Consider the following 13871-nt stretch of genomic DNA (forward strand, 5'->3'; position numbering starts at 1 on the left):
GTAATTCATCACTTTCAATAGCAGAACATCTAGACAGAAGAGCAGTAAGAAAAGGAAGGACTTGAATGAAACTATAAACCAACTAGACCGAACGTACATATATAGAACACTTCACCCAATAGCAGAATACACATTATTCTAGTGCACATGGATAATTCTTCAGGGTAGAACATACGTTAAGTCAAAACAAGTCTCAATAAATTAAAAAGTAATGAAAACAGTGGTGCAGAGGTAGTTCAGTGGTTAGAATGCCCGCCTTCCATGTGGGAGACCTGGGTTCAATTTCTGGACCATGCTCCTAAAAATTAAAAAAAAAAAAAAGGATAATGAAAACATACACTGTAACTTCTCCAACCACAGTGGAATAAAGCTAGAAATCAATAACAGGGAGAAATGGGAAATTCACAAATATGTTGAAATTAAATAAGATACTCTTAACTAATGGATTAAAGAAATGATAAGGGAAATTCAGAAATATCTTGAAGTGAATGAAAGTGAAAACAAAAATTTAAGGGATGCAGCAAAGAACACCGAGAGGGAAATATACAGCTGTAAGTAAGTACATTACAAAAGATGAAAGATCTCAAATCAGTCAGTTAATCTCACACGTGGAAGAATCTGTAAAAGAACACACTAAACCCAAAGTGAGCAGAGGGAAGGAGAGAAGATCAGATAATAAGTAGATAATAGAAAAGCAGTAAAATCAATGAAACCAAAAATTGCTTTGAAAAGATCGAGAAAAACTCTGACAAACCTTTAGCTAGAAAAACAGAAAAGTTGCAAATAGCTAAAATAAAAAATGAAAGTATGCATTACTACCAACAGTACGAAGTAACAACTATATGCCAAAAATTAGATAACTTAGATGAAATGGACAATGTTTTAGTTCACAACGGCTACTAGAATGCAGTATACCAGAAATGGAATGGCTTTTCTAAAGGATTTATTTAGATACCAAAAAAGTATAGTTACAAAAGTTTTCAACAAAATACAAACTTAATCTAGCAGCACGTTAGAAGGATTATATACCATGATCAAGTGGGATTTATCCCAGGCCTTCAAGGGTAGTTTAACATAAAACAGTTAATGTAATACCCTATGGAAAGAAGGAAAGTCACATGATCAGCTCAGCACAAAAAAAGACACTTGATACATTCCAGCACCCTTTCTTTAAAACACTCAGAAAACTAGGAATAGAAGAGAAATTCTTCATGATAAAGGGCATATATAAAAATAGCTAACATGATTCTCAGTGTGAAGACTGAAGTCTTTCTCCTTAAGATCAGGAACAAGACAAGGACGCTTGCTTTCAACTGAAATTTCTAGCTAGAGCAATTAGGAGAGAAAAAACTAAAAGTCACCCAAATTGGAAAGGAAGAAGTAAAGCTCTATTTGCAGATGACATAATCTTATACATAGAAAATCCCAAAGAATCTATAAGAAAGGTACAAGAGTTAATAAATGATTTAAACAAAGCTGTGAGGTACAAGAGCAATACACAAAACTCAGTAGTGTTTGTAAACACCAAAGAACAATCCAAAGAGGAAGCAAAACATTTCCATTCACAATATTAAAAAAATAAAATATATAGGAATAATTTAAGAATGTAAAAGACACATACACTGAAAGCTACAAACATTGCTGAAAGAATAAAAAGACCTAAACAGATGGAAAGGTATCCTGTGTTCATGAATTGGAAGATATCAGTACTAGTCAAAGTGATTTACAGATTCTTTTAGTATGATTTATTGTAGAAATGGTAAAACCAATCATGAAATTCATATGGAAGAGTTAAGGGTCCCCAAATAGCCAAATCCATCTTGAAAAGGAACAAACTTAGAGGACTCACAACATCCCAAAACTTACTACAATACAGGAATTCAAAACAGGGTGATACTGGCAAAAGGAGAGATATATCAATATAATAGAATTGAGAATTCAGAAACTTACACATCTATGGCCAATTGATATTTTGAAAGGGTGTCAAAACCACTCATTAGGGAAAGAACGGTGTCTTCAACAGATGGTGCTGGGAAAACTGATATCCACAAACAAAATAATGAAAATGGATCCCTACCTCATTCCATATGCACAAATTAACACAATGAATCAACAATCTAAATGTAAAAGCTAAAACTGTAAAAGTCTTAGAGGAAAACATAAGTCAGTATCTTCAGGATCTTGTACTGAACAACAGATTCTTAGATTTTCAAACAAAAGGAAAATACATATATAAATCATAATTATGTACTTTTGTGCCAAGGACATTATGAGGAATATGAAAAGACAACTTACAGGATGTATCTGATGAGAGTTTAATGTCCCAAATATAAAAACCACTTCTACAACTTAACTAAAAGTGCAACAACCTAATTATAAAATGGGACTTTGTGCTGGTTTGAAAGGAAGCATGTCCCCTAAGAAAAGCCATGTTTTAATATAAGTCCCATTTCATAAAGGTAGAATCATCCCTATTCAATACTGTATATTTGAAACTGAATGAGATCATCTCCCTGGTTGATGTGGTTTAGTCAAGAGTGGTTGTTAAACTGGATTAAGGGACGACATGTCTCCACCCATTTGGGTGGGTATTGATTGGTTTACTAGAGTCCTATAAAAGAGAAAACATTTTGGAGAAAGAGATTCAGAGAGATTCAGAGAGAGCAGAGAATGCTGCAGCACCACGAAGCAGAGAGTCCACCAGCCAGTGACCTTTGAAGATGAAGAAGGAAAACGCCTCCCGGGGAGCTTCATGAAACCGGAAGCCAGGAGAGAAAGCTAGCAGATGATGCCGTATTCACCATATGCCCTTCCCGCCGAGAGAGAAGCCCTGACTATGTTCGCCATGTGCCATCTCACTTGAGAGAGAAACCCTGAACTTCATCGGCCTTCTTGAACCATGGTACCTTTCCCTGGATGCGTTTGATCGAACATTTCTATAGACTTGTCATAGTTGGGACATTTTCTTGGCCTTAGAACTGTAGACTAGCAACTCATTAAATTCCCCTTGTTAAAAGCCATTCCGTTTCTGGTATATTGCATTCCAGCAGCTAGCAAACTAGAACAGACTTCAACAGACATTCTCCAAAAAACATGCACATATGGCAGTAAGCACATGAAAAAATGCTCAACATCACTAGCTATTTGGGAAATGCAAATCAAAACCAAAATGAGACAATATGAGGGTAGTCAGTGGTAGAATTTTCGCCTTCCATGTGGAAGACCCAGATTCGATTCCTGGCCCATGTACTTCCCAAACAAAAACACAGACTCCAACAAAAACAGTTTAAAAAATGGTGCTGCATTAACAGGATACTCACATGGAAAAAGAATGAAATGTGACCCCGCCATACAGCATACAAAAAACAAAACAAAACACAATGAGATACCACCTCAACCCAGTAGAATGGTTATTTTTTAAAATATGGAAAATAAGTGCTGGCAAAGATGTGAGGAAACAGGAACCTTAGTAGGTGTTGGGAATGTAAAATGATACAGCTGCTTTGGATGACAGTTTGATGGTTCCTCAAAAAGTTAAACAGCACCACCATATTTGACCCACTTCTAGGTACATATTCAAAAGAATTAAAAGCAGGAATTCATATTTGTACACCTGTGTTCATTATTCAGAATAGCCAAAAGGTGGAAACACCCCAATGCCCATCAAAAGATGAATGAATAAAGTGTGGTACAATGAATGAAATATTATTCAGCCATAAAAAGCAATGAAGTTCTGGTATGTGCTACTACATAGATGAACCTTGAAAACATCATGTTAAATGAAGTAAGTCAGACACAAAGGGACAAACACTGTATGATCCCAATCAGACGAAATAACCAGAATATACAAATTCATAGAGACAGAAAGTAGATTATTTGGGGGTGGAGTGGGGGTTTACTGTTTAATGCATAGAGTTTCTGTTGCAGGTGAAAAACAGATGGTGGCAGTGGTTGCACATTTTGAATATGACTAGTGCCATTGAATTGTAGACTTAAGGTGGTCAAAATAGGAAATTTTGTACTATATATATGATACCACAATAATTTTTTTAAAAACAAATTGCTCCCTTTTTGAAAAAATGGAAGGGGTATCATCTGAATCTTTAGTAATTTAGTATGTTGGAAACTTGATATCAGATAGTGGAAAAGGGCTGATTTGTCAGAAGATTTAGGAAGGAAAGGCAAACTTGTAATATGCAAAAGATGGGTGTGGATGGGAAAGATTTTTTTCAGAAGCATGGTTCAAACATAGCTATATATATGGAAAAACTTAAGGGATTTTGTTGCTTATTGTCATAAAATATATTTATGTAAAATGCTCTGCCAGAAGACTACTTATGAGATTATGACTTTAGGACTGCAAGAAAATAGACCACAGTGGAAAAACACAGCTGTTTAATATAATACTGTGGCAGTGAACTCATTGTTTTGTTCTCTTCCCCCCAACACAGATGATTAGATTACCATTATGTGATACCTAACCTAAAAACTACAAGAATTTCCAGGAATAATTTTGAATAGTACAGCTATAAGCTGAAATATTTAACAATTTTCAACACACACCTCTCCTAAATTCAAAAAAGTCTGTAAATAAACATTTGCCCACATAAACTCAAATTAAAATTGTGATTCAGTAATTCTTTGGCTTCTAGCTAAAATTTGGGTGGTATGTAATTCTCTCTGCAAAATATTCTATCATCCAATAAGCAGGGAGTAGCTAATTCAAAATCAGTTTGTAAAAGGTAAGATTTCTTTCCCTATTGACTATTTTCTGTAATGAACTCAAAGCTTTTTCTACCTTGCGTTCAATGTTTTCAAATGGCCATGTAACTACTATATGCCATAAAGATCCTCTTTGAAATACAGTACAAAAATACAAGCTCAATATGCTTGTCTTAAGACTTTCATTGCTAAGTTAAATTAATTTCTTTTAAACCCTTCTTTCTCTATGTTTGAATTTAAGGGTCTTAGGTCATCCATACTGGATGCTTGCATATCCAGTCCCAGTCCTTTTCATCTGTCTCTAAAGACTGCTATTTCAAAACAGGTCATTTGAGATGTTTCTAATGAATAATGAAACTATTTTTGTTAGGTTCATGTCTCTTTTTGATCCAAGAAAGGCAATGAGGACGAAAGTTCCTATATCAACATAGCTGAGAAGTTACAAAGATCTACTTACCGTAACATCCTCTGCGCTTTGTTTCAGAGTATGTACTACTTTTTCAATGTATTCTGCTTCCCCAGAGTTCTGAGCAGCCTTCTGCTTAAGTTCTTCAACATTCTTCTCTAGCTCATTGATGCGTTGGGAGGCGTTGTGCAAGGTTTCCTCAGAAGCTGCAGTTTCAGACTCAATCTAATATTAAAGTATAATGTCAGTCACCCAGCAAGCCATGCATTTAAGAAACAGTAGGAAGTACTATAAGTTTGGAGATAGATTTAAAAGGCTACTGTGCTATTTTACTCTAGACTTACTAAAAAAAAAAAGTAATTATTAAACATTTTAATTTCAAGAAAGCTTATATAAGTGCCTAACTAAATAGCCTTTGTTACATCCCCTATATTCACTTTATTCTTTTGGTACTTCTGATGATTTAGGTTGCACTCATGTAAAAAAAAAAAAAAAAAAAAAAAAGCTTATTGATGGGCAGGAACCACCCAGGCAGCTTGATAATGTTGAGAAGGTATTTTAAGGACACCTGCAAACCTTGGCTACTGTACAATGTTCACAGATGTGAGATGGGGGATTTCCACATAACCTTTTAAATTAATGTGGGCGGGAACATGATTTATAACTTCCAATCATTTTTTTCCCCCTTTCAACTCTAAATATTAAATTCTAGTAGTGGAGGTTACGGCACTTCAGAAATTATGTGAAAAGTTAATTTGGGTGTTTTTATCTAATTACTGAAGACATAGAGACCAGGAATGGTCCTTAAAACTGATAAAGTGACTACAGGATTTTAGATGCATTATGGGCTTAGAAAGTTTAGCTGAAAACTATAAATATTCAAAGTTATTTAGGGAAAAAGTAATTTCTTGATCTGGGCAAATGGTGAAGATCTAGATTTGATCTCAAAGTAGGATCAGTAAGTGTTGATCTTTAAAAATCAAAATAAACAGTCTGTCCCATGACAGAAGAATCAATTTCACTGACTACTCAACTTTTCTTAAAAGTGAACTTTGGAATGATTATATGCCATAAAATTAACTTTGAATAACCATACATCATAATGAAACTAATGGATCAGTATAGACAGTTGCTAAACTCCAAATATTTCAATCCAAACGATTCTTGACTCTATAACTTGACTTTTGACCCCATTAATTAACTTTTAAAAATTCTTAGAGAACAGTTATAATTCCTAGAAGATAAGTACTATAGTTTTATTTTTAAATGAGTGAACAATTTCTGACAGGCTTTCATTAGCATTGTTTAATTATAAGTTCTTTTTATTATTATTATTAATAACCTGAACATTTCCTGCCTTCCATATCCTCAAAAAACAAAACTACTGTATTAACTTACATTATTAAGCCAAACATCCCTCCTGTAATTTGATTAATATTTTCAAATTTGCTTTTCAAGACATAATTTTTAAAGAGTCACCAAATGGTAAAGTTCATTAAATGTTAATAGCACACTGAGAAATTTGAAAAACTTAGAGGTAGAAAGAATAAAATAATTAAGGGGTTAGAACATATGGTCCTGTGGAAACAGTTTTTTCTAAACTTGAACAAGGCCTGAAGGTCTTAAATATATGATCAAAATTTAAGAGGGAAAAGGTATGGGGCTTCATTTCACTGAGAGCAACAGAATAAAAGACAGGTTTCTGTCAACTAAAGGTAGGGAAAACATGTTACAAAAACATCTCCCAGGTTTTAAATATAAGAGGTTGTCAGCCTTCTCAGGCTGACAGCATTGAGTACTGAGGGAATCTAATTTCAAAGTGTACTCTGAGAATACAAATAGGAAATGGATGAGTCACCAATTTCTTTCACCCATTTTTTTTTTAACACAAGAACTTTCCTAAAATTGGGGAGAAAAATTTTGCTTATAGAACTGGATTTTGAAACTCAAGAATGAAATAGAATTATGTTTGAGTTATTTAAGAGATGAAGATTTTTAGAATAAAACACTAAATCAATATGAAAAGTTTTCTTAGTGCTTTTACTATCTGGTAGTCTCTAAGTATATTTTTCTCAAAAATTATTGTTTTTCATGCATTCTAAACAAAACTGCTAAAATATCGATATCTATTAAGGTACATCTAGAATTGTGCATTGAAAGCAAGTAGATTTTTTTTTTTTTATTAACGGAAAGAAAAAAAAAAAGAAAGAAATTAACACATTTAGAAATCATACCATTCTACATATGCACTCAGTAATTCTTAACATCATCACATAGATGCATGATCATTGTTTCTTAGTACATTTGCATCGGTTTAGAGGAACTAGCAACACAACAGAAAAAGATATAAAATGTTAATATAAAGAAAAGAAAAAAGTAGTAATAATAGTAAAAAACAACAACAACAAACAAACCAACAAGCAAACAAAAACAAAAAAAACCCTATAGCTCAGATGCAGCTTCATTCAGTATTTTAACATGATTACTTTACAATTAGGTATTATTGTGCTGTCCATTTTTGAGTTTTTGTATCTAGTCCTGTTGCACAGTCTGTATCCCTTCAGCTTCAATTACCCATTGTCTTACCCTGTTTCTAACTCCTGCTGAACTCTGTTACCAATGACATATTTCAAGTTTATTCTCGAATGTCCGTTCACATCAGTGGGACCATACAGTATTTGTCCTTTAGTTTTTGGCTGGATTCATTCAGCATAATATTCTCTAGGTCCATCCATGTTATTACATGCTTCATAAGTTTATCTTGTCTTAAAGCTGCATAATATTCCATCGTATGTATATACCACAGTTTGTTTAGCCACTCTTCTGTTGATGGAGATTTTGGCTGTTTCCATCTCTTTGCAATTGTAAATAACGCTGCTATAAACATTGGTGTGCAAATGTCCGTTTGTGTCTTTGCCCTTAAGTCCTTTGAGTAGATACCTAGCAATGGTATTGCTGGGTCGTATGGCAATTCTATATTCAGCTTTTTGAGGAACCGCCAAACTGCCTTCCACAGTGGTTGCACCCTTTGACATTCCCACCAACAGTGGATAAGTGTGCCTCTTTCTCCGCATCCTCTCCAGCACTTGTCATTTTCTGTTTTGTTGATAATGGCCATTCTGGTGGGTGTGAGATGATAGCTCATTGTGGTTTTGATTTGCATTTCTCTAATGGCCAGGGACATTGAGCATCTCTTCATGTGCCTTTGGCCATTCGTATTTCTTCTTCTGGTAGGTGTCTGTTTAAGTCTTTTTCCCATTTTGTAATTGGGTTGGCTGTCTTTTTGTTGTTGAGTTGAACAATCTCTTTATAAATTCTGGATACTAGACCTTTATCTGATATGTCGTTTCCAAATATTGTCTCCCATTGTGTAGGCTGTCTTTCTACTTTCTTGATGAAGTTCTTTGATGCACAAAAGTGTTTAATTTTGAGGAGCTCCCATTTATTTATTTCCTTCTTCAGTGCTCTTGCTTTAGGTTTAAGGTCCATAAAACCGCCTCCAGTTGTAAGATCCATAAGATATCTCCCAACATTTTCCTCTGTTTTATGGTCTTAGACCTAATGTTTAGATCTTTGATCCATTTTGAGTTAACTTTTGTATAGGGTGTGAGAGATGGGTCTTCTTTCATTCTTTTGCATATGGATATCCAGTTCTCTAGGCACCATTTATTGAAGAGACTGTTCTGTCCCAGGTGAGTTGGCTTGACTGCCTTATCAAAGATCAAATGTCCATAGATGAGAGGGTCTATATCTGAGCACTCTATTCGATTCCATTGGTCGATATATCTATCTTTATGCCAATACCATGCTGTTTTGACCACTGTGGCTTCATAATATGCCTTAAAGTCAGGCAACGCGAGACCTCCAGCTTCGTTTTTTTTCCTCAAGATGTTTTTAGCAATTCGGGGCACCCTGCCCTTCCAGATAAATTTGCTTATTGGTTTTTCTATTTCTGAAAAATAAGTTGTTGGGATTTTGATTGGTATTGCATTGAATCTGTAAATCAATTTAGGTAGGATTGACATCTTGACTATATTTAGTCTTCCAATCCATGAACACGGTATGCCCTTCCATCTATTTAGGTCTTCTGTGATTTCTTTTAACAGTTTTTTGTAGTTCTCTTTATATAGGTTTTTTGTCTCTTTGGTTAAATTTATTCCTAGGTATTTTATTCTTTTAGTTGCGATTGTAAATGGGATTCGTTTCTTGATTTCCGCCTCAGCTTGTTCATTACTAGTGTATAGAAAAGCTACAGATTTTTGAATGTTGATCTTGTAGCCTGCCACTTTGCTGTACTCATTTATTAGCTCTAGTAATTTTGTTGTGGATTTTTCTGGGTTTTCTACATATAGTATCATATCGTCTGCAAACAGTGATAGTTTTACTTCTTCCTTTCCAATTTTGATGCCTTGTATTTCTTTTTCTTGCCTAATTGCTCTGGCTAGAACTTCCAACACAATGTTGAATAATAGTGGTGATAGTGGACATCCTTGTCTTGTTCCTGATCTTAGGGGGAAAGTTTTCAATTTTTCCCCATTGAGGATGATATTAGCTGTGGGTTTTTCATATATTCCCTCTATCATTTTAAGGAAGTTCCCTTGTATTCCTATCTTTTGAAGTGTTTTCAGCAGGAAAGGATGTTGAATCTTGTCAAATGCCTTCTCTGCATCAATTGAGATGATCATGTGATTTTTCTGCTTTGATTTGTTGATATGGTGTATTACATTAACTGATTTTCTTATGTTGAACCATCCTTGCATACCTGGGATGAATCCTACTTGGTCATGATGTATAATTCTTTTAATGTGTTGTTGGATACGATTTGCTAGAATTTTATTGAGAATTTTTGCATCTGTATTCATTAGAGAGATTGGTCTGTAGTTTTCTTTTTTTGTAATATCTTTGCCTGGTTTTGGTATGAGGGTGATGTTGGCTTCATAGAATGAATTAGGTAGTTTTCCCTCCACTTCGATTATGTTGAACAGTTTGAGGAGAGTAGGTACTAATTCTTTCTGGAATGTTTGATAGAATCCACATGTGAAGCCGTCTGGTCCTGGACTTTTCTTTTTAGGAAGCTTTTGAATAACTAATTCAATCTCTTTACTTGTGATTGGTTTGTTGAGGTCGTCTATTTCTTCTTGAGTCAAAGTTGGTTGTTCATGTCTTTCCAGGAACCTGTCCATTTCTTCTAAATTGTTGTATTTATTAGCGTAAAGTTGTTCATAGTATCCTGTTATTACCTCCTTTATTTCTGTGAGGTCAGTAGTTATGTCTCCTCTTTCATTTCTAATCTTATTTATTTGCATCCTCTCTCTTCTTCTTTTTGTCAATATTGCTAAGGGCCCATCAATCTTGTTGATTTTCTCATACAACCAACTTCTGGTCTTATTGATTTTCTCTATTGTTTTCAATTTCATTTATTTCTGCTCTAATCTTTGTTATTTCTTTACTTTTGCTTGCTTTGGGATTAGTTTGCTGTTCTTTCTCCAGTTCTTCCAAGTGGACAGTTAATTCCTGCATTTTTGCCTTTTCTTCTTTTCTGATATAGGCATTTAGGGCAATAAATTTCCCTCTTAGCACTGCCTTTGCTGCGTCCCATAGGTTTTGATATGTTGTGTCTTCATTTTCATTTGCCTCTAGGTATTTACTAATTTCTCTTGCAATTTCTTCTTTGACCCACTTGTTGTTTAAGAGTGTGTTGTTGAGCCTCCACATATTTGTGAATTTTCTGGCACTCCGCCTATTATTGATTTCCAACTTCATTCCTTTATGACCCGAGAAAGTGTTGTGTATGATTTCAATATTTTTAAATTTGTTAAGACTTGCTTTGTGACCCAGCATATGGTCTATCTTTGAGAATGATCCATGAGCACTTGAAAAAAAGGTGTATCCTGCTGTTGTGGGGTGTAATGTCCTATAAATGTCTGTTAAGTCAAGCTCATTTATAGTAATATTCAGATTCTCTATTTCTTTATTGATCCTCCGTGTAGATGTTCTGTCCATTGATGAGAGTGGTGAATTGAAGTCTCCAACTATTATGGTATATGTGTCTATTTCCCTTTTCAGTGTTTGCAGTGTATTCCTCACGTATTTTGGGGCATTCTGGTTCGGTGCGTAAATATTTATGATTGTTATGTCTTCTTGCTTAATTGTTCCTTTTAATAGTATATAGTGTCCTTCTTTGTCTCTTTTAACTGTTTTACATTTGAAGTCTAACTTGTTGGATATTAGTATAGCCACTCCTGCTCTTTTCTGGTTGTTATTTGCATGAAATATGTTTTCCCAACCTTTCACTTTCAACCTATATTTATCTTTGGGTCTAAGATGTGTTTCCTGTAGACAGCATATAGAAGGATCCTGTTTTTTAATCCATTCTGCCAGTCTATGTCTTTTAATTGGGGAATTCAGTCCATTGACATTTAGAGTTATTACTGTTTGGATAAAATTTTCCTCTACCATTTTGCCTTTTGTATTATATATATCATATCTGACTTTCCTTCTTTCTACACTTTTCTCCATGTCTCTCTCTTCTGTCTTTTCGGTTCTGACTCTAGTGCTTCCTTTAGTATTTCTTGCAGAGCTGGTCTCTTGGTCACAAATTCTCTCAGTGACTTTTTGTCTGAGAATGTTTTAATTTCTCCCTCATTTTTGAAGGACAATTTTGCTGGATATAGGAGTCTTGGCTGGCAGTTTTTCTCTTTTAGTAACTTAAATATATCATCCCACTGTCTTCTAGCTTCCATGGTTTCTGCTGAGAAATCTACACAGTCTTATTGGGTTTCCCTTGTATGTGACGGATTGTTTTTCTCTCGCTGCTTTCAAGATCCTCTCTTTCTCTTTGACCTCTGACATTCTAACTAGTAAGTGTCTTGGGGAACGCCTATTTGTGTCTAATCTCTTTGGGGTGCGCTGCACTTCTTGGATCTGTAATTTTAGGTCTTTCATAAGAGTTGGGAAATTTTCAGTGATAATTTCTTCCATTAGTTTTTCTCCTCCTTTTCCCTTCTCTTCTCCTTCTGGGATACCCACTACACGTATATTTGTACGGTTCACATTGTCCTTGAGTTCCCTGATACCTTGTTCAAATTTTTCCATTCTTTTCCGGATAGCTTCTGTTTCTTTTTAGAATTCAGATGTTTCATCCTCCAAATCACTAATTCTATCTTCTGTTTCTTTAAATCTGTCGTTGTAGGTATCCATTGTTTTTTCCATCTTTTCTACTTTATCTTTCACTTCCATAAGTTCTGTGATTTGTTTTTTCAGTTTTTCTATTTCTTCTTTATGTTCAGCCCATGTCTTCTTCATGTCCTCCCTCAATTTATCGATTTCGTTTTTGAAGAGGTTTTCCATTTCTCTTCGTATATTCAGCATTAGTTGTTTCAGCTCCTGTATCTCATTTGAACTATTGGTTTCTTCGTTTGACTGGGCCATATGTTCAATTTTCTGAGCGTGATCCGTTATCTTCTGCTGGCGTCTGGGCATTTAGTCAGATTTCCCTGGGTGTTCGACCCCACAGGTTGAAAGATTTTTCTGTGCAATCTCTGGGTTCTGTTTTTCTTATCCTGCCCAGTAGGTGGCGCTCGTGGCACACGTTTGTCTACGGGTTCCAGCAGTGAAAGTTGCTGTGGGTCCTTTAACTCTGGAAAATTCTCGCCGTAGGGGAGGTTCGGCAGCCGAAGCATCTTGGAAGAATGCCAGCCGGCCTGGGGTTCCGAATGCGGGGAGCATCGCCGGCCGCCGCAGCACGGGAGAGCGTCCGGCCGAATTAGCTAGTGGGCCCGGGGCACCAAGCGTGGCGGGAGGGCGCCAGCTGTCGCAGCCCGGGAGAGTGCACTATTCCCAGCCGACGGGGGAGTCATGTGTTTGGAAGGGATCCCCCGGTCACTGTTCTCCGCAGTCTGGGAATTTCCGACCCAACTATCTCAGTTGTTCCGGGGGGCCTCGTGTGGTGGGGGCACCAGCCGTCGCGGCCTAAGGGGACCGCCTGTCCAATTCTACCAGCTGGCCTGGGAAGGTGGAAGGGAGGGACTCCGGTCGCTTGCCGTCCCACCCAGGAAAGCCCGTGCCCCTTGGTGATCTCACCGGAGCTGGATCTCCCAGATAGTCAGCCGTTCCAGGATGGGGTACGCCGTCCCTTTGCTCTCCCTTGTGGCTCTGGGAGCTGCTCTGTATTATCTCCACTCCCCCAGTAGCTGTACTGGAGGAGGAAAGGTGAGGGCGGCAAGGCTGTAGAGGCTGGTGGTGGAGGAGCCGGTGAAGGCGGGGGAAGAGGACACCGTGGTGGTTGGAGAGCGGCCGGAGCAGGAGGGGGAGGAGGGGGGAGAAGGAGGGCGGGCGGGTCGGCTGCTGCGGGGCGTGGGCGCCGCGTGGCGGGCCGGCGGAGAAAGAGAGGGGAGAAGGAGGGCGGGCGGGTCCGCAAGTAGATATTTTGACCTTTAATTTTTTCAGTGGTTTTCAAAACAAGTTTTTGTGAATTATCACTTCATATATCTTGAGGAACTAGTCTTAACTATGTAGGTTGTATTTGGACTGGTTTATAACAGCAAGACAGTTTTTAAAACTGGATTTTGAAATATATATTATACTTTATGCTACTGAATGGAGTGTGATTTTCTGAACAGGAATCAATTTCTTAGGCTTTTTGAGGAGAAGAAAATGAATGGGATTTAATGTTTCAGTATCTTCAGAGTCCTTTTTTTCCCCTTGAAAACATTTCCAGTCACTTTTAACATCTATGTTAATG

General features: G+C 36.6%; 1 protein-coding gene across 3 annotated transcripts in view; it reads right to left on the minus strand.

Moving 5' to 3' along the window:
• Positions 1-13871, minus strand: part of LAMB1 (laminin subunit beta 1) — a 94426-nt gene that overhangs the window by 7355 nt on the left and 73200 nt on the right. For all 3 annotated transcript variants that reach the window (XM_077165639.1, XM_077165800.1, XM_077165715.1), the window contains one exon: positions 5180-5353. In XM_077165639.1, coding sequence (XP_077021754.1) covers positions 5180-5353 — 174 coding nt within the window. The remainder of the gene's footprint in view (positions 1-5179; positions 5354-13871) is intronic.

Source organism: Tamandua tetradactyla, chromosome 1, assembly GCF_023851605.1.
Source record: "Tamandua tetradactyla isolate mTamTet1 chromosome 1, mTamTet1.pri, whole genome shotgun sequence".
In the NCBI taxonomy this organism is placed as follows: domain Eukaryota; kingdom Metazoa; phylum Chordata; class Mammalia; order Pilosa; family Myrmecophagidae; genus Tamandua; species Tamandua tetradactyla.